General features: G+C 40.3%; 2 protein-coding genes and 2 pseudogenes across 2 annotated transcripts; 1 reads left to right on the top strand and 3 right to left on the bottom strand.

Annotated features, from left to right (window-relative positions):
• Nucleotides 1–23: 23 nt before the first annotated feature.
• Nucleotides 24–1,409, bottom strand: LOC114731558 (uncharacterized). The gene has a single exon (XM_028918765.1). It carries the CDS (start codon nucleotides 1,042–1,044, stop codon nucleotides 175–177), a length of 870 nt encoding a protein of 289 aa, XP_028774598.1. The 5' UTR covers nucleotides 1,045–1,409; the 3' UTR covers nucleotides 24–174.
• A 7,797-nt stretch (nucleotides 1,410–9,206) lies between these two features.
• Nucleotides 9,207–11,750, top strand: LOC114731557 (probable acyl-activating enzyme 1, peroxisomal). Its single transcript, XM_028918764.1, has 2 exons — nucleotides 9,207–9,507; nucleotides 10,073–11,750. The coding sequence occupies exons 1-2, from the start codon at nucleotides 9,289–9,291 to the stop codon at nucleotides 11,474–11,476; spliced, it is 1,623 nt and encodes a 540-aa protein (XP_028774597.1). The 5' UTR covers nucleotides 9,207–9,288; the 3' UTR covers nucleotides 11,477–11,750.
• Nucleotides 11,751–12,190: 440 nt separating this feature from the next.
• LOC114731559 (probable acyl-activating enzyme 2) lies at nucleotides 12,191–17,307 on the bottom strand (annotated as a pseudogene).
• Nucleotides 17,308–20,256: 2,949 nt separating this feature from the next.
• On the bottom strand, nucleotides 20,257–22,069 carry LOC114731486 (isocitrate dehydrogenase [NAD] regulatory subunit 3, mitochondrial-like; annotated as a pseudogene).

Raw genomic sequence — 22,069 nt, 5'->3', positions numbered from 1 at the left:
TTGTCGAAAGAAGAACAAAACTGAACTTGTAATGAGTAAGACAAGAAGCAATTATCGAATGCTCTCCATACATGCATTGATTCACGAGGGACCACAATCCTTCTAAAATTCGGACTCCATGATCACTCCGAGTTTTACAAAAGGCATCAATACAAGATTCCTCAGCTCACTGATTTAATGAGACAGCATGTTCAGAAAGCACACCCTGTGTTTTACTATACACCTATAGATGCAATCCAATCCGCCCTCAATACCATTCATGTTATCAACCAATTCCTCCAAAATCCTCTGTGCTTCGTTGTTTCTTCCTTTCTCTATGAGGGAACACAGGGAACCTTCGTTCGTATTCCTCTGTTCCTTCTCCGATGAAAATAGTCTGGTTGGCTTTAGCTTGGAGACCAAGGAGGACCCTTTCGTTTTGAGCCTCGGTGTCGACAAGAACACGAGAAGAGAACGTAATGCGAAAATAGTGACGGTGCCTGCTTCTTTTAGAACTCGAGCCAGAAATATCAGGTTCTGGTCTTGACCCATCTCAGGAAAGGGGCTAACTTTGATCTCCGTTCGCTTCAGTGCTCCGAGTTGTTTCGCTATCTCCTTCTTCGCCTTCTTCCTGAAGCTCACATAAGCAGATATGCTGCTTTCAACGGTAGAATCTCCTCGTCTTCTTCTTAGAGCAGACTGAAGTGTTTGTAAATGTTCCCTGAGAACCAATAATAAATCCCTTGCAGCCCCACATGCATCTAACAACGTGACCGACCCACCCAGTGCCTCTTCTACCATTTTCCCTTGCTGGTATTTCAGAAGAGCTTGTTGGGTCTGGGAATGTTGGAGGAGTTCCTCCATGCAACTGTACAATTCTGAAAGAACAACTAGATCAGTCTGAATCGTCTCCGCTTCCAAATTGCTGGAGACAGATCTCTCCTGACTTGGCTTTAAGTGGTTGAAAAGTGCTTGAACTCTCTGGCATGATGGATGTATTCTGGTGGGCAGACTAATGGACCTGACTGGCTGATGGGAAGAGGGAATTCTGGAAGTGGGTTCCATCTTTTTTCTTTGCTACTGATAGAAAGTTGCTACAAATGCCTGAAATGACAGTGATGATTCGGTCTATATATATAGGGGGAACACGTTGAGAACTAAGGAGAATTTCAACTGTGCCACTTTTGTGCTTGCCAACTATTTGGTGTAATGTGCATGTGAAGGTAATGTGGACCTCCCTACGTTTCTGATGGCTTTGTAACATCTTCAGCCAGCAATCAGTTAACTTTAGTTTTTTTTAATTAATCACATAGCCATAAGATGGGAGTACCAGCGTGCTTGTTGAGAAGTGTGGTAAAGATACTGAGGACGTAAACAATGGATACAGCGCATTGCTGGTATATGCTTTGTTGCTTCCCCTTACCATCCATCAATAATTCCATTTTCTCAACCATGCCTCAATAGTCTAACATACCTTTAAATGATCATGTGTATAATTGAATTTTTATCATAATAGCTGCTAAAAATTCCAATTTATGCCTTCAATCAAATGATTTGGGATTTAAATAATCCTGGCTTGCTCAAACATTGTAGTGGGTCAAGGCCAAAAGTTCACATCACAAGCCTGGAATCTAGGCTTGCTTTAGAGTTATCGAGGGGACAATTGAGCAATGTTCCGCTCAAATTGCTATTGTTTTTGGTCAAGTGGCTGCATAATATGAAAAATAATGGAAACCATGAGGCGTTGTGATGGCAGTACGTTCGCTGTTATTGGGGAGACAAGGTAGCAATCGATACAGTGCAACATCTACATTGGGAATTGTTATGTTATCCTTACTAAAGCATTACAGAATAGATGTTCTGTTACTTGCGTTGCATGGCCGACTTGTGCCGAGAGAAAGGTTCCTGAAGGAACCAACACAAGAGGGACAGGGGTATGCATTGGAATCACATGATTGTTGTAGGTGAGAACTTGATTCTCCTTGTCTGCTGCAATTTTCTGCATGCATCTGTACGTTAAAACCACATTATGATTCAAGATCAATGTACCTAGGACACCGGGTTAGGATTAGAAAAGTAAAACTTAAGCTTGTTTCCTCTGAAATGTTGAATAAACGATTCTCTTGCACCCCCATCACGTTATACTGCCTTACTCGGGATTATTTTAATGTGTTTTTGGTTTTTTTCTCTTTTTTTTGGGGGGGGGGGGGGGGATGTCATATATGTATTAATCTTGGCTGCTTGTAATGCCGTCAGTAATTAATAACCAAGTTTGCCAAAACTGATGCACTGTCTTTGTTTGCCAATTAATCCAAAAGATGTCATGTTGTAGCAGTAATATAAACTTCACGAGACATCAATGATGTCATTAGGTAATTGCAAGCCAGAGTGAGCTCGTTGTATTGTTCTGTAGTGTACAGTGTACTGCTGAGATAAGACTGCCGTTTTTGCAGAATGCATGAGACTGTTTCGTCTTAGGAGGGAAACACAATCGTCATCTCCATATGCTGCTTTATGAACATCACATGCTGCCTCCTTAGTTTAGATAAAGAGACAAACTCTGTGCCAGAGAATGGGTGTGAGCTAGTTGGCTCCTCTGGCTGAAGGCAGTTCACCAAATGATAGGCTTAAGCTTACGCAGAAAGTTTGGTCCTTTTGTTATCAGGCATTTTTTCTTCTGGTTTAAATGCTATAGTACGGTACTAACACTAACACTTAAAATCTGTTTCATTTGGGGGATCATGAGATGTAAACTCAGAACGATAATAAGTTCTTCTAAGGCCGGGGACTATACAAGTAGGGGAGCATCGGGAATGATAGAACGTGATTTTTTTAACATGTACATTTGCGAAGCATGTGTAGGGGTCAGGGATGCAGCAGAGAAGAGAAAAGGTGGCAAAGCTGAAGCTCATCATCAGGCATTAGTTATTAATTTAAGATTATAATTATAAAATGCGAATAAAAACAAGAAGAACGATGCTGGCGGCAGCTTGCATTAACTAGCATGCGAGTGACTAACTGATGGAACTCCGATAACTATAACCGACTTTTATTAGATTCACGTTCCATGTGGGTCAACCCCTCGTCTTAGCGTTAGATTATTCAGGTTCCTCTCCCTAATTATACACTGACATGACTCTGATACACATTTAATTTATTAGTAACTAGAATAACTCCCTTTCCAAGTCCAGTTATTTTAAATAACAGAAGTAAAATTGAAAGGGAAAAATCAATGTAAAAAGCACAAAAATTTAATAGATGGACAAACAAGTTGCCGGAGGGAAAAAATAGGTGCATGATTCCTAATCTCCCTTCACAAATTTTTTGTTATGCTGAGCGGCCAAGGCCATGTGCCCTCCAGGCTCCAACTCCAAGTAGGAGGAGGAGGAGGAAGAAGAGAAGAGCGGGGAGTTTGTAAAACCGAAACCTTAAAAAGGGGGGGACCACATGAAGCCCATGTTGGAGGGGAGGTGGTTCACGTTTTTGGGCAACCATAAGCATGTCTACCCGTGAGTCGCATGTGATCTCGTGTCATTTATTTATGCCTTATCGTCTAATAATGATCCAATTATAACCCTAAAACTTCATTAACTATTGTTTTCTCCCCTAATCAAGGAACAGTTTGCCAACACCGTTATTATTATCTTTAGATGCCTGCTTATTGTCGGCAAAAAAGATTGAAAAAAAAAAAAGGCCTGCTCATCATTATTTTCCTTTCTTTAGGTGAGCGTCAAGAGGGCCCACCGTTTCCGGACCCATAACCCTATTTCCTTCATGCTGTTCCATGTATACTACTGCTAGCACTCTGCATCTTTTCAACTGGATCATCGGATCAGCCCATAAAACGATGGCCCATTAGTTATCATTGTCAAATAAAAAAAAAAGGTTACTATGATGTTTGGTTCTTCTACTTACCATCATTTTGATTTTAGTTCTTATAATTTTAAAGCATAGGGTCTAATCTCTCAAGTTTTATTCCGTATATGATGTTACTCCCCGTAGTTTAATAAGCATTTGGGCCTGAAGTTAACGGCATTAAATTTGCCGGCGTGTCACTAATGCAATTTATTTTGGTGACATGGCATGCCGGGTGTACAAGCTGACCGGACATGTCATCTTAATTTTAAAAAAAAAAAACAAAGAAAAGAAAAAGAAAAAGCCATTGTCTCCTTCGCGAAATCAGAGTGCCTTCTCACTGTGCATCATCATCTCACTTTTTCTATGTAGTTGTAGTAACATGAGGGGCCAAATGTCAGCTCAGTCTTAGACTCATTCATGATCTGTCCCTCATCACCGTCTCGTTCTGTGGTGTGCTCATCCACTAGATTCGTACAAACAATGGAGTTCATATACCTGTAATATAACATGGACATTCCGGGTTCCTCAATCTATAAATGACCGATAACCTAAAGGACAAAAATTTAAAAAGAGAAATACTTGCTCAATGAGCCGCCTCCGTTTTTCATTCAAGAAACAGAGATAAACAGAACCATAAATCTAAAGGTTGTAAGCTTGAAGATCTTTCTTATAAACTTTCAGAATAGCTCTCTTGTAGGTGGCGCACATGTCGGTAAACTCATATCTGTGAGTCTTATTGTAAAACAATTTTGTGGAATGACTGAATTTGAAGCTTTTCATTGCTTTTTGATTGAATAAAATTATTTAGGTACCTGTATATGAATTCATACGTATAATGAAGATGATGTAAAAAGAACATGATTCCTGGACTGAAGTGGTTGGGGGAGAAGGGCCTGATGCAAGTAAAGAAAAATGGGTTTCTTATTTATGATCATTTTTCGAAGTCCCTAGTGTAAGCGAAGAAAGATGGGATTCTTATTTGTAAGAAGGACTTGGAATTATTATAAAAGATCCTAAAACTCTTAACTTTCCTCTTTTGCTTTTTTCTAAGGTTCTTACCCCAATTTTATACAAATTACAGCATCTCTTTTCATTGATTCACTTTGGAGCGTTGTTACCTGTTATTTACATCACAAAGAAGATTAAAGAAAAACAGCGCGTCTCGATACAAATCCATACCTGTAAGCCAAGGTCGAGTGAAATGCCAAGAAAGGGCTAAGGAGTCAGGGGGGATAATCTTCTTCATCGAGGGGAGTGAGAGAACGCGGAGAAGTGCTGGACGGAATGTCATGATTTCACAAAGAAGATGATGACTTTTTTAAAAAAAAAAATTAATATCATATGCCCCGTCCGCATGCCATGTTAGCAGAAGAAACAGAGTTAGACACATCAGCAAACTTAACATGGCTAGTTTTGAATCCTGCTCCTTATTAGACTATAAAGACTAATGTTGTAAATGAAGTAAAACTTAAAATCAAAACTTATACTTTGAGTGATAAAAATCAAAATGAAGTCACAGTATAAATACCAAACCTCCTATTAACCCTCCATGAAACCTCGAGTTTGATTCGAACTGCAATCAAATGCACGAAACCCCATGATGGCTCCGAAAGAAATATTGGTTCCATCGTCGTTGTTTTCATGCATGGCGTGATAATTACGGGTTCAGCTTCTCTCATCTATCCTTCCCGTCCAGTCACTACCCGTCCCAGGCTCCCTTACCCTTCAACGACGTCATTGGACCTTCTCAAATAGCGCCTTTCATATCGATTTCAAGTTCCGCTGCACCCCTTAGTTCTTTTTCGCGCGTCCCCTTCTTCTCCCAGCAGCACCTCCGTTCTTCAGCCGTCGACCCAGACTTGACTGAATTTCACGCACCCCGTTCATCTTCCTCTAGCAGCGCGGGAAAGTCGAATGTGCTGTGCTGGTGGGGAAGAATTTTGAGAGATTCCAGCAAAGGGGGTCTATATATGGGTACTGCCTAAGCTGTTCTACTCAGCATCGGCAAGCATAAAAATCGTACATCTCATGCACCCAAACCTCAAAGCCGCAAAGAATTTAAGGTCAAAGCAGCATTTTCGAGGATCTTGACAGATTATAGATTGTCAAGTGAAATAGCGAAACAGTCATACATATTAATCGAAGACGGAATTTTTAAAGTTGTGCCATGAGAGCAAACATAAGAATTCCAAATCTTCCAACTAGTTTCAGGTTTGGTACAAATGATTGTGTCAGAGACCCCTACTTAATCTCAAAGGAAATAGGAAACAGAGCATTGCTCCCATTGCTCCCTTTTCCATGTTCTCCTCAATCTGTACATGTGTGTGTGTGAGTATTTACATATGACGATAGATTTAAAAAAAAAAAAATTAAGAGAATGTGGACTCAATTGCTTATAGTAATAACAAGCCTTTTATGATTTTTTTAATTATATAACTTGATAACCTATAGTGGAGATGGAGAGAAAGATGGAAACTTTGTCCTGTATCGTATGTCGTCCTCTGGCCTGAAAAAAATAACAAAAGTTCATCGAAGCATAGAAGTTTTGCCTGAAAATCTCATGTGGCAATATGAAAATATCCACATTAAAATGTGTGGCATCAATATATGAGTATTAGTGTTCGCACAGCTGAACTAATTGTTCATGACTTGCTAAAAATCCTGCCCTTTTAAGCAAAATGTGGGCACAAATAAAAGATTAAAAGGTGAGAGATTATAGATTGACCCCAACTCTTCTTGTAATAAATACGGCACCGTAATAGAATGAATACAAGTGAAAATTAGCAAAAGAGGAAATTATCTTTCGAAGAAGTTGTAAAATGGTATATGAAACAAAGCATAAGAGCACCCAGCCAATGTAGAAGAGCACCTTATGCCAAGTCTGCTTCTGTGGATTCTAAAATTCAATTGAAGAGCTTGATTGAAGCTTTTCAATGGGCGAGAGAGAAAGATGCCAGAAAGAGTGCAGGTTTAGAGTTGCTCGCTTCACTTTGGCCATTAAGTGAAATCTGGTTCGGTGGTTGAATAACGGAGGTGCTGCCAGGAGAAGAACAGGACGCGCTAAAAAACGAAGAGGTGCTGCGGAACTTGAAACTGATATGTGAAAGAGAAGCTGGACCCAATTAAGGATCCGGATTCTCTGCAGTTTAGTGACCGCATGAGGCGCAGTTAATTCATTTTACTCATAAATTTAGTCAATTTCACACTAAATATAGAGCGCATGATGCCAAAAAAAAAAAAAAGGACTGGCGTCTCATATATTTGCATAGTGCAAACAGATAAAAGAAGACATGAGAGGTGCATTATTAGTGGGATAATACATAATAAACAGACAAAAAATTTTAAGGTTTTGGGTTTTCAAGCAAGGCACGAGACATGCGGTGCATGGATTGGAGGGATCAAATCAATGGCTGTGATCTGTTGAGGGCAGGTAATGCGGTGCTGATAATGAAAGTGTGACCAGCTGATTCCATGCAAAGCATGCGGAAGTAGGTAGGTTCTGGTTTATTACAGTCACGGCACGAAATTGAGTAGTTTGACTGGTGGGCCTTCTTGGCAATGAGGTCAGTGCATTGTAGAGCTTCTCTAGGTGAGAAAGATATGTCAAGATCCCAACCGAAGAAAATCATCGACCTCGTTTCGTCAATCATCATCACGAATCGGGTGGAAGTTTCTACTATCATTCATCAAGAGTTGTATGGCTTGAATGGAATCTGTGAAAAGCTGGACCTTCTTTAATCCCATTTGTTTAACGACCTGAAGACCTATGCGAATGGCTTGCAGTTCCGCTGTTGTGGATGAGAGAAAGCCTAACTTTTTCTTCTTCTTTTTTTTTTCGTGGAGTCCTCAGTGAAGAGAACTCCTCCAAAAAAAGGCGTATGCTATAGTAAAAGGCGAAAGAACAGTTCGCTCTGTGCTCACCACACGGCTCCGTAAGTCGCAGCTGAGGTTTATATACAAAAAGCGGGCGCTGAATTATAGGCCACACAAGATGCCGCCTGCTGGCTCCTTCCTCTCTATATATGTGCGTGCGTGTGAGCGTGAGCCTCAGCAACCGTGCATGTGGTCAGGAAGCACATAAAAATGAAGGGACAACATTAAAAGGCCACTTCCTCCCTTACTCTTATTTTAAAGCAAGGATTCAACACCTGGTGCTGTCCAATATATATATGTCGTCATTTTCAGATGATTGACAAAAGAAAAGTCACGCAGCTCGATTCAGATTAATCCGATCAATCTTGTAAAAGGTGGGCATCAGTGTCCTCGCCCCAGGTGAATCACGCTATCTATATCAACTCAAAGACAAGTGTAAATGCAAGCTGACGTCATAATCACCAATTCATCATCACGCACGACATCGCCTGTTACTCAGCATTATACCGCTGATCTGATGGATATATGTCTCCATTATAAACCACCACTTGCATTTTCATCTTGAAGACTCCCACCTTCAGTACGCTGGCATGATTTATACGTGCCCTCCTCTTTTTGTTTTTCTGTGCCCGATATCTCCCCCCCTGTTACTCAGTATTATACCGCTGATCTGGTGGATTTATTTGTATCCATCATAAACCACCACTTGCATTTTCATCTAGAAGCCCCCCCACCTTCAGTACGCTGGCATGATTTATACGTGCCCTCCTCTTTTTGTTTTTCTGTGCCCGATATCTCCCCCCCCTGTTACTCAGTATTATACCGCTGATCTGGTGGATTTATTTGTATCCATCATAAACCACCACTTGCATTTTCATCTTGAAGCCCCCCCACCTTCAGTACGCTGGCATGATTTATACGTGCCCTCCTCTTTTTGTTTTTCTGTGCCCGATATCTCCCCCCCTGTTACTCAGTATTATACCGCTGATCTGGTGGATTTATTTGTATCCATCATAAACCACCACTTGCGTTTTCATCTTGAAGACTCCCACCTTCAGTACGCTGGCATGATTTATACGTGCCCTCCTCTTTCTGTTTTCTGTGCCCGATATCTCCCCCCCCCCCTTTACTCAGCATTATACCGCTGATCTGGTGGATTTATTTGTCTCCATCATAAACCACCACTTGCATTTTCATCTAGAAGCCCCCCCCCCTTTTTTTGTTGAAGGAAAACCGAAGTTACAGGCTTTGGATCACGCATCTGACTCGGAGTTCACCCGCATATTTCAATGCATAAAGTATTGAGTACCTATATACGTGCATATGCTGGGGTTATCTGTAGGTCCGGCAGTGGATTCCTGTTGGAAACCCTGACTTACGTGTCATGCCCTGGTTGGATCCCGAGTCAGAGAATTAATAAGGCGAGATTAAGTATATAATTGATGATTAAGAAGAGGTGTGTGTAATCACGGACAGCCCCCTGACCCGGGCGGGGAACTTGATGGGCCGGGGCCCAAAAAGACCTTGCACGCGAACGCTAATAAATCTTCATATCTGCACCGCGCATGGAGACGCCAAATGAAGAAAAGTGCAAGCATGAAGGAAGCTCCATCTGCCTGCTCTGCAAATTACGTGCCTTTGACGCCCATCACTTTCTTGGAGCGGGCAGCCACTGTGTACTCTGACAAGCCATCCGTCGTCTACGGTGATGTCAGATTTACATGGAAGGAGACCCATGGAAGATGCCTCAGGCTCGCTTCTGCTCTGGTCAATCTGGGGATTTCTCACCTTGATATTGTAAGTTCATTTGCCTTCTTTCATCTTGCTTATTCTCAGCTCTCTATCACGAGGCGTGCCATTAAAGTTTAGCTTATATGTCTTAACTATATGCCGGTTAATGGGAAGAGGAAATATGAGTACCACTGAGCTGAACGTGGGCAGTAACTGAGCTAGTTTTAATAAGTAGATTTTCCTAAAGACCTTAAGGTTTCGTCGATTAATATGTATAGATATCATATCAGATGCGATTGCAGAGATCCATTAATTGTGTTCCATAGATGCATGAAGCTGCGTAATAATGGTGATGAGATCTGAGAGGAAGAAGCTTCGTTAAAGCGCGTATACGTCCAGCCAAGGGGTGTTAGTTGGAAAAATGGGACGGCGGACGTTGGCAGACATAACAAAGAATTTGATACAAACTAGAAGTTGCTTATCTCTCTGTATATATAACAACAACCATGCAATCAATAAGTAGTTAATTAGCAGTTTTCTTTATACTATCTCCGGTTCTTAGTTTAAGATGTACTAAGGACTAATACTTGGTATATATCATAAAGAGCTCAATTTGCAATTCGTTGAGCAGGTTGCGGCTTTGGCACCAAATATTCCAGAGCACTATGAGCTACATTTCGCGGTTCCAATGGCTGGGGCAGTTATTGCTTCGCTCAACACCAAATGGGACGCCACAACGTTGTCTGAGATATTGGAACAATTAGAAGCTAAAATTATGTTTGTGGACTATCATTTCGTTGACGTTGCCCTTGACTCGTTCCACAAAATGTGCAAAAGAAAATGTAAGCCTCCGCTTCTGGTTGTCATCCCAGATCATAACAAGCCAAATCTCCCGCCAGATGACCTGTACTTCAACCAACTGCTCGAAAAGGGACAAGCAGATTTTAAGATCAGGATGCCGAGCAGTGAATGCGATCCTATATCAGTGAATTACACGTCGGGCTCCACGGGAACTCCTAAGGGAGCTGTTTACAGTCACAGAGGCGGGCTTCTTAACTCAGCGGCAGCAGTCTCGCGGTTCGATATGAAACCAATGCCTGTGTTTCTGTGGACAGTGGACATGTTTCGCTGCAACGGATGGGGCTTAGCTTGGGCAATGGCTAGTCTGGGTGGCACCAATATTTGTCTCAGAAATGTCTCAGCTAAAGCCATGCTTGATGCCATCTTTCGTCACAACGTAACCCATTTGTGCGGTCCACCCGTACTTTTGAACGTAATTGCGGATGCACCACAAAGTGAGCACAAGCCTCTGCCTCCGGGTGTGAGTATCACAGTTGCTGGAGTGCTACCCCCGCGCCAAGTCTTTTGCAAGGTAGCAGAACTTGGGTTCAATGTGAACATTGGATATGGCATGACAGAATCAATGGGTCCTGTATTGGTGCGACCTTGGATACCCAATTCAGGCGATGAACCCACGGAACAACTCAGTTATGGAGATCAAGGGCGCCCCATACTGATGATGGAGGGGATTGATGTGAAAGATCCAAACACAATGGAGAGTACACCTTGTGATGGGAGAACCATTGGTGAGATTATGTTTAAAGGCAACACCATGATGCTGGGGTACCTGAAAAATCAACAAGCGACCAAGGAAGCTTTTAGAGAGGGATGGTACAGAACAGGGGACCTCGCAACGAGGCAGAGGGATGGTTCCATAAGACTGAAGGACAGGGCAAACGATATGATATATTCAGAAGGAGGGGCTGTGAGCTCACTTGAGGTGGAGGCTGTGTTACTGAGGCACCCAAAGGTTCTGAATGCGGCTGTTGTGGGGTATAAAGAACGTACGGCAGAGTCCCCCTTTGCATTTATCAAGCTGAAAAAAGAATGTCGCGCCACCGTGGAAGATATTATCAGGTTTTGTAAAGCTCGGTTGGAAGCTCATATGGTTCCTCAGCGTGTGGTTTTTGGAGATTTGCCCGGTAATTCGACTGGCAATGTCCAAAAATTCCTCATCAGAAAGAAGATCAAATGAGCTGGATGACGTGCCTCCATAATCGATTTAAGTATGCATGGCATTAATAAGAGTGGCCTTCTATGTCTTATACACAGACATCCACCTTTTAATTATAATTCTCGAAAACATTACTGTTCTCGTTTATCTCCCGTGGTGTAATCTATTTTCAAATCATGCCTGATTTAACTTCTATACCTATAATTATTTGTCTAGAATGTTTATGACGTACTACTTGGTTTTTTAACTGTGCAATTTAGTTGAGGATTGATTATTCACATCATTTGGATTTCAATTCGCTCTATTTCTTTGAATACTGTAATTTTGATGCCATGGATTTTCTCAATTAGCTCATTACGAATTTCCCAGGACAGACAAATAGTATCTATTTGGTAATTTGCAGGACCAGCCCGGTCAGGGGAAAAAAACCAAGAAGATAATTTCTGGGACCGCAGAGAGAGGGTTATTCGCTTAGTCATAGTAAAGGCCCGGGAAATCATCCAATAGGCAATAGCTGCGAGTATGAACGGTAAATAAGTAAATTATAAATCGGTAAACTTGCCGCCATTGATGGTGACGCATGACCCAGGCGGATTGTTGGTGTGGATTAGATTCCTTGGGTTCTGCCCTTTGTTCTTCAATGTTTTTTTTTTTTTGGGATAACAATTCGTCAATCTTGTGCAAGACCGTATCACAGAAAGAGTTCCTCCCATGTGTTACGAAACAGCATTTACGAAACAGCATTCTTAACTAATTTGGCTCCTGTTGAGCAGGCTCCACTGTATATGGATTTTGATGGTCAAGTAAGGCTGCCCATGGCCTTGGCTTTCTCCCTCAAAACAAATTTTTGTATCTTTCCTTGTTGCAGTCTTTGGTAGGTCCTCAAAAATAACAGTTTTTGGAGCCTTGTAATGTGTGATATCCTAAATTTTATTTTAGGATTTAGTGAATAAATAAATAATATAATATAATATAATATTTTATAATAAAATAATAATATTTTAAAAAAAAGAGAGAGAAGAAGTAGCAGTTTCCACCGACTTCAGTGGAAAGTTAAGGTGTGGAAAATTGACTCGTGGAAAAATTGAGGCATTTGGATCAGAAAGAAGACTTTAGGGGGAGGAATGAAGACTTTGGAGGAAGGAGAATTAAATGCAGGAAGAAAATTTGCACTGGGTGGTTGAAAGATGGGAGATAAAAAGGGAGAGGAGATGCAGAAGATGATGCATATACAAAGAGAAAGAGAGAGAACAAGAATCAAAGAAAGAGAGAGAGAACGAGAAAGGAGCATTGAAGGTTTAGCATTTTGAAAGGTAATTCAAGTTTTGAGAATTATCTAGGTACACAAATATAATTCTTTTTATCAAACTTTCTTCATGAAAGTTTCCTATATATTTTAGGCTTTCTAATGATAGTATTACTAAAGTGCTTAGAGAAAATTTTGAGACTTATATATGATATAAATATGGAGTTTTGGTAAAAGATGATCATAGAAATTTAGAAGTAAATGAGCTGTTAATTTTAAGCGGTTAGATTTGTCCATTTGTTGGTTTTTAGTACTTAAATTAATTTTTCTAGCTGAAAAATCTGTTATATATGATTTATATCATATTTTTATTGATTAAATTTAAGTTAAATAATTTATTTAGATTGTTTGACATATTATTGAGATTTTAATCGGTTTAGTTTTATTTATTGGGTGACTGGAGGTTTTAAAATAATTATTGTAACTAAAAATTTTATTATTTATGGAAATATATATATATATGGTAGTTATACCATTAAAGTTTTGATTAGATTATTTATATATAAATACTTGAGGTATTATTGAATTTTTGATAGTTTGATTTTGAGGTTTAAACTTAAAATGAGATTTTTAGAATTTAAAACATAATAATTTTATATTTGGAAATTGTGGAAAATCTTTTTTATTAAGGTAAATAATTTGGAGGTGGTAAATAAATAATTTGGCTTGTTAGAAAATTTTAAGTTATTTCTAAAATACTTAATTTTGGGTTATGAGAGTTGCAGGAATTAGAATAAAAATTAAATTAAATTAGAAATTTAACTAATGTAGATAAGTTTAATTAATTAATTAATTAGTTTATATTAATATGTGGTTATATTAATTGTGTAGATTAGTTATTGGTTGAGCAAAGGATTGACATTGTGGTAATCCTTACTATTGCTTTGGTGAGAGGTAACCACTTTCCACTTGTTATATGTGCTAATATGTTGTTTGTGAGTATTTTGCTATTTTTGAATAATATTTGTTATTTGAAATTTGAGTAGATATATTATATCTTTTGAGTTATGAAAATTATCTTGTGGGATTTTTGAAATTGTGATTGAGAATTTTGGAAAAGATATATAATTTATATCTTATGGATTATACTGAGAAAAAATTAAGACATTTTCTGTTATAATGTGAATGATTGATTGTTATTTGGACTTTGGATTGAGCGTTGTCCTACCATGTGATAAGGCCGTCATTGGTGCACATTGGTTGGCTTCTTCCTTCTCCCCTAGAGTAAGGAATAGACCTTTGTAGCTTTTTATTCGTCCCTCAAAGTGTGGGATAGGCCTATAATAAGGAATGGATCTTTGTGACTACTTATTCGTCCCTCAAAGTGTAGGATAGGCCTATAGGTCGGTTTGTTCCCCTATAGTGAGGGATAGGCTTATGTGGTTTGTGTGTTAGCCCCCCGTAATTAGGGTTGGATGACTGAGATTATTTAAATATACATATTTGTATTTTTCATTGATATGTATATTGAGATTTCATAATTATCCCACTTGACACTTCACGAGCATATGTTAGTATGTATGATCAGTTGGAAAGTTGGGTATTGAGGCGTTTGTCTCACCCCATAGTTTTTACTTTCTTCAGGTGATAGTTCAGGTGATGACCTATCAGAGAAAGCTCTGGAGACATAGTGTGCTGTTATAGCTTGTATAGCCTCCCGACTTTTGTTGCATGTGCTGATTTGTTATATATTGCCACATAGGGCCATATACTCTAATGCTGTAAACTAATACTTTTAATTACTACTAGCTGATATGGGGGTCGTTGGAAGGCCAAAAATATTTAAGACTTTGCGTATTACGCTCTTTTGATAGTGTTGACTTTTGACTAATGGGCTTTATGACTTATATTAAAATGATTTATCAGTTCGTATGTTTAAAAGTATAAGTTTGGTTTGAGCTCATGGTTGAATGATATTTCTGGATTTTGGAAGTTCAAGGCCCAAGTTAACGATCGATGTTGCTCCTAATATAAGTTTATTTCTTTTAACCATAATAGCGATTGATTTTAAAATTTAAAGTTTCTTCTTTTCTATCATAGTTAATCATTCAAATAAATTGTTGGATTTAATCTATAATAGTTTTAAAAGAACGATCGTCACATAATGGGACAAATGATTTCGACAAAAATCAATTATTTCTTGAGCATCTGTACTAAACCCCTCTTTCAAATTCACAAATGCACAAGGCGTTTGCCCCCAGTGATCATCTGGCCTAGCCGCAACCGCAGCTTCAAGAACTGCAGGATGGCTATATAAAACTGTCTCGACCTCCACTGAGCTAATGTTCTCACCCCCTGATATTATTATGTCCTTCAATCTATTCTTAATTTCTATATAGCCATCAGAGTGTTTCACTCCCACATCTCCGCCATGAAACCACCCACCTCTAAAAGCTTCCTCTGTTGCTTCCGAATCTCTCAAATATCCACTCATCACCGTGTTTCCCCTGAACATTACCTCACCCATTGTTTTGCCATCGGCTGGGACTTTTTTCATAGTGTCAGGATCTTTTATGTCAATAGCGTCCATAGTCACATGGGGAATTCCTTGTCTAGCTTTTCTCTTGTATTTTTCTTCAGGAGCCACACAATCCCATTCAGGTCTCCATTCACAAGAAGTCCCAGGACCATATGTTTCTGTTAGGCCATAAAGGTGAGATACACTAAAGCCAATCTCCTCCATCTTGGATAGGATTTGTAGTGGTGGTGGAGCACCGCCTGTCACCACCACCACCTTGTGGGTAAGTGGCCTCCTATCAGTCAATGCAGAGTTCACGATCATGTTCAAAACAGTAGGAGCTCCTCCCATATGTGTCACCTTACGGTCTGTCACCTTCTCAAAGATGTCCTCAAGAGAGACTTTCCTCAGACACACGTTGGTTCCGCATTGAGCTGCCACTCCCCAGGGCAAACACCACCCGTTGCAGTGAAACATAGGCACAGTCCAAAGATAAACAGGCATAAAGCCCATCCCAAAGAGAACAATAGTTCCTAGAGTATTCAAAGAGGCCCCCCTGTGACTGAAAACAACCCCCTTTGGCCTAGATGTGGTGCCTGAGGCGTAATTCACACTTATTGGATCAAATTCACTATTTGGCCTAACAATCTCAAACCCACTACTCCCCGTAGATAGCAGCTCCTCATACTCATAGCTGACTGAGCTAGTGTCAATGGTAGATGAGCCGTCAGAGTCTGTGATTGGAACTAAAATAGGCAAGTTTCTGACTCTTTTGCTGAGCAGGTTCAATGCTCTCCTTGCAACTTCGAGTAATTGGTAGTCTACAAAGAGGACCTTCGCTTGTGAATGTTCTAGAAGGACTGAAACCATAGCTCCATCAAGACGTGAATTTAGAGTGCAAAGAATTGCTCCGGCCATTGGTACTGCAAAATGCAGTTCATACATTGCAGGGACATTAGGTAATAAGGTAGCAACCTGTTTGGAGAAAATATGAAAAATAGCATCAGTGGTTCAGATAGGAAATTCCAAATCCAACATTCCCAACAGATCCACATTTTCTCCAATCAAGAAAAGAAAAGGTCATCATTCTACCAATGAAAATTACTCGTAAAAGTCGCAAACTCGCAACGCGCGAGTCCGCATATATTTTAGATGATATAGTGTCTTATTTTGTCTAGCTTCGATTCTTTGGGGAAATGGTCACCTAGATATAACAATTCCGCGCAACGAAACGAGTACAAGACCCAGAAAAAGGTTTAACCTTGGGCCGCGATAAAGGGGAAAAACTAATGCAAGTTGCAGCCGCCCCAATCAAAATGACGAAGCAGGGCATGAATTTGAAAAGTCGGTATCGTAATTATACACGCATGTTCGATCAGATTCGTGGAGGTATGAAGTTGCTAGAGAGTGCAAAATAAACCAGGAATAGTATCGCACAAATCATATGGATCAAAATGCCCTGAATATAAGTAAGGGTCAAAAGGATAGGACTCACAACATCCCCACGGGAAATCCCCAACTGAGTGAGAGCAGAAGCTAGTTTCAAACAACGCAGATGGGTTTGCCCCCAATTATATTCGGAACGGCCATAGAGAATAGAGGTTGAGTGGGTAGCGAAATTAGCTGCTCTTTCCAAGAAGCTTACAGGGGACAAAGGGACGAAGTTAGCAGAGCAACGAAGCAAACCCTTCACTGATTCCCGCGATTCGGAATCAAAGTTCCGCACAAGGTTAGAGTATTTACGCAGATTAGGAGGTGCGGTAATGTAATTTGTTGTGAAGAATCGGAAGAGAACAGTCCGGGGAAGGCTCTTGAGGAAGGGGTCCTTCATGACGCTCAGAAAGCAGAGTAAGCGATGACAAGGTATGGGAATAGGGAAATTCAACGTAGAAACTGGAAAGATAAATGTGAAATTTGAGGTGTGCCGGTTTGACCATGACCCGTTCCCGTACCGAAACGGACAAGGAGATAAAGAATCGCAGACAGTATTAAAGGTGTTGAAACAACAGAATATGCAACAATATCAGAGATAAACATGATTGCTGATGCATTTTGCCGTCACTGGCGATTATGATACGCCCCAGTCATTGTTTCCTCTTCATATCCAGAGAGTTATCGTATTATTTTTTATTAAGTATTTTCAAATACGAAGCATTGAGACGGCGGAAGGTCATTTTTTTTAAAAATAAAAACGAATGCAAAAATAAAATTAAAAAGACATAAAATAAAATCCTCGTGTGTACTATAAAACAAGAGCATAAAAAGACATAAAATAAAATCCTCGTGTATACTATAAAACAAGGGCATGAAAACTGGGAATATTTCAAATAAAAAATGGGTGAATACTACTGTAAGATTGGTTTACAATAATAAGCCGAATGGATAAGGGAAGGCAGTTGGGACAAAACGCGGGCGAGGCTACTGCAGCGAATGGGAGAGAGACAAGCAAGGAGTAGTTAGTTAAGTAACTGACCAGATGGCCGCGGGAAACGCCCAAGCGGGAGAGAGCGGAAGCGAGTTTTAAGCAACGTTGATGGGTGAGGGCCCAGTGAAACTTGGAGTCACCGTAGACTATGGAAGTAGTGTGTGCGCTGAAATTGGCCGCTCTTTCCAGGAAGCTTATGGGAGAGAGTGGCCCGTAATTGGTGCAACCAGGATCACCCTCCTCTGCCGCCGAATCAAAATGGGAGTGCTTGTTGCGTCCATGAAGGCGTGAAGCCTGCCTCCTGGGTTTGCAAAATGTCCTGTTCGTGTTCATGTTGAAGCCGGACGCCCAGCTGTTGATGTTTAATAACTGCTGACTCGTCATCATCTCCCTCGCTTCACTCCCCAGTTCGCGTTTTTGCGTTATTCCTCTCTCTCTCTCCTCTCTCTCTCTATACTACCACTCCTCTCCCAACTCACCATTCATTCCTCTTGCATTTCACTATCATGTTTTCTTTTTTTAAAGAAAATTCCGCGAGTTCATATAGTTCTGTTTGATTTTTAATCAAGTTCTTAGCTTTATTTGTCTTTTATGGTGAATTGGATAGGACCATGATCCTTTAATATAGTCTGTTTTTTCTCGTTGACAAAAAATTGTCGCTTTTACTTCTCCACCAGTCAATGACACAATTCAGAAACATGGAAATGCACGAGCTTGCCTGTTTCTCCTTTAAAGAGTGTTTTCCCTTTAAAGAGGGTTGGCACCATTATTCAATGAAAATTTGGGGAAAATTTTCCTCTTGAAAATTGTATCAGCGAGAATGACTTATTGTGTGTATGAATATTGATACTCTTTTTTATCGGTAAAACTATAAATATTGATATTTTTATGCAATAAAATTTATCAGATCCTTCCCACTAATGAAGTTTTTAATAAGGAACCTTCTCCCTAATTTTTCTTATTTTAAATGATTAATTAATTAATCATTAAATCCCAATTCAATAATGCCCCTTTATTTGAGGCCGAAATCTGTGAAATGCGTTAGTAGATATATACATCGATGCACAAGTTCATCACGACTATAATGGGTTTTATGTTCAAAACATTAGCCACTTTGCAAGAATTGTAGGAGTATCAATTTACGATGAGATTAATTAAGTATAAAAAAAGGTACAGAGAGGAGAAATCCTAGAACGAAGAACACATGAGAGGGAGAAAAGAGCATAAGAGAAAAGGAAACTAGAACTAGATTATCATGACAGGAAGTCCACTATTAATTGATAACATCAAAGAGTTGACCTAGATTTATATTGCCTCTTGCACCTGCAGGATCAAACTTCAAAATCAAGTGCAACACTTCACAAAAGAGAGGACGGTGGTTCATTCAACCACCCCTTCCCCAACCAAAATTAGGGCCTATGCTCCTAATTATGTGTCACGGCCACTAAACAGCAAGCAATATTGTTTACTTGCCTAGATGATACCAATAATGCGAGAACAACCACCAATCTGTTGTGTCATTTTATATAGATATCTACTACCTCCGGTCCTTAATATAAGACCCTGTTTGACTTTTATTTTGGTCCTAAATATAAGATCCCAATCCACTTTGTCTCTCATATTTATATATTTTTTTCTAAGATAGTCCTTCTAATAATTATAGTTCTAACCAATATAGTTGATTAGTAAGGATATTTTAGGAAAGACAACACATATTTATTACAAATAACTAACTTAACTTCTTTCCTTAGTCTCCTCAAATTAGTCAACTGGATCTTATAATTAGGACCGGAGATAGTATCATATAGGCTCATTTAATTAACACACACAGTAGGATGACTAACTAATTGAATGCCCAGTTTGACTAGTTGCAGTTTGCGCTATTTTATAAAGAAAATTAACTCACACCCTAATATTTGGAACTCGCTTCTAACAAAATGGCCGGAAATAGAATATGAATGAACTAGCTAGCTCAGCTGAAAAAAATAATTGTAACTAAACTTTGATAATGCTTGTTCAGTCTATCAATTAAATCATGACATCAATTGTTATCAAGAGACAACTTTTTGAATGAATGGAAATGAACGAGCAAAAAAATTAATACAACTCTTTTTGGTGCAAGCCTCTAAAAAACATGTCATCAAGATATTTGTACGATAAAAATATTTACCATACGCACAATATATGATATCCTGTGGGTTTATATAGGTCTATGCTAAAATCGAATTTCGGGGAGGTAACTCTGCCGGCTCATCCTATTTTCAGAAACTTCACATCGAAATCGGAGGAATCTTATGGAAGGACCAAGGTTCTTAGAGGAATCTTATGGAACAAAATTTTGCTGTGTTACGTTCAAATTGTGTTATTTGATATGGCAGCGGGTGAGGGAAATCCGAGAGAGTAATAATGGCGCAATCCAGGACAACGAAAGAGTCAGCAGATGGATAAAATTAAAGGAGGGAAAGACAGAATTGTGATGACTCGTATGTATTAATTAATTTGTAATAACGATGCCAGACAAAAATGAGCTCAAAATGAGATTGGAGCTAGGAGCAAGAATTGATTATTGAGATACGGATGGATATGTAACCAGAGGGGGGAGACGAGTAGTTTCAGTCCAAGGCAGCTATGACGGCATCAACAATGTCTTGGGTGGTGCTGGAACCTCCCAGGTCTTTGGAGCGGTGCTGCCCCTCTAATATTACTGCTTTAACAGCATTCTCCAATCGGTGGGCAAACGCCGGAAACTGCAGATGGCGGAGCATCATTGCCGACGACAGCGGCGGCGCCACCGGGTTGGCTATCTTCTGTTCCACCAGCTTCTCGTTCCCAACATTCCCCGCCGAAGCACCCTGCTCGAACACCGCATGATCCGCCCCAACATTCCCTCCCGGCATCACTCCTGTGCCTCCTGCAATGCCTGCTGCTGTGTTCGCTACTAGATTCCCATACAGATTGGGCGTCACCTGTACAGATTGCCCATTTCCTCACAACCATCTGAAATAATTTCCTTCCGAAGAACCAACAAAGGAAAACCCACATCGTCCAATCCCTCAAAACAAAATGAACTGTACGTTGAAAACACCACTATATAGGATCACTAGGTAACCGTAGATGAATCATGTCTGCTTCTACATGAACTCGCACAGACAAATGGTTGTAAGGAGGGGGGTGGGGGAATGAATTTACATACCATGACATCGAACTGCTCGGGTTTTGAAACAAGTTGCGTGCAACAGTTATCCACAATGATTTCGCTTTATAGGATTCCGGGATAATTGCTGGCGACCTCTGTACAGGATTCCAAAAACAAACCGTCCGCGAGCTTCATAATGTTTGCTTTGTGCACAGCAGTCACCTTCTTTCTGTTATTCAGGTAAGCGTACTCGAAAGCATATCTAGCAATGCGCTCTGAACAGAACTTTGTTATTACCTAGAGCAACAAATTAGTAAAGCGCTAACATGAACCCTCATCGCCACAATCACAATGACATGAATTAGCGGAAAAATAAAAAGCACACAATGACATTATAAAAAAGTTTAATACCAATATATGCATAGAAGTGAGTGGAACTCTGGAAGGCAGACTGTTTGTAGTGACATGAACATTTGCATTGTAAATTCTGCTATTAATGGCGAAAAATTCAAAGACGTCGTCATTGTTCAGTATAGTCATTCATGATCATCGGCAAATGCAGTGCAGCATTAAATAGAGACAGAGAATCAAAGCCTAATAATAATTCAAACCAATGTCTGAGCCACCTAAGATCAAATGAACAAAGAAACAGGAAGGCCAGAAAGAAGCTATGCGCAGATATATAGCATAACACGCAGACTGCCCCAAATTAATGCTATATGGCTTTGTTTTTAAAAGAGTACCTTGAGGCTTTCGACAACGCCGGGGACGACCTCGTGCTCCAAACCGGCGTACTCGCCCTCCGTGTTCTCCCTAATCACAACGATATCGACATTCTCATGCCTTGTGGTCAGCCCCAGGATATTGAAACAATTCACGAGCGAAGCGCACAGATCGAGCTCTCTCCTCAGCTGCACGTTCAACGAGCTCGCCTCTCCCCCCATAGGCGTAGCCAAACAGCCCTTCAAGCACATTTTGTTCCTCTTGATCGAATCGATCACCTCCCGTGGCACTCTATTCATGTCCCCTCGCACTTCGTATTTCTCGAAGCACAGGGGCGCGTGTATTGCCTCCATCACTTGCTCGACGGCGCCGGTGACCAGGGGCCCTATGCCATCTCCGGGTATAAGGGTGACCGCGCCTGGAGACCCATCTCCGGGCCAGGGCATGTACGTGACAGGGCGCTTGGAGTTGAATCTGCTGGAGCATGAGGCCAGGGTGGTTGGAGACTTTAACGATTGCGATCTGGTGATGATTTGTTTAAGGAGAGATGCGCATCTTCTCGCCAT

Source organism: Neltuma alba, unplaced genomic scaffold, assembly GCF_004799145.2.
Source record: "Neltuma alba isolate B1F8T4 unplaced genomic scaffold, ASM479914v2 tig00012836_pilon, whole genome shotgun sequence".
Classification (NCBI taxonomy): Eukaryota; Viridiplantae; Streptophyta; class Magnoliopsida; order Fabales; family Fabaceae; genus Neltuma; species Neltuma alba.
Note: the sequence above shows the minus strand (reverse complement) of the source record. Positions and strands in the feature narration are given on the sequence as shown.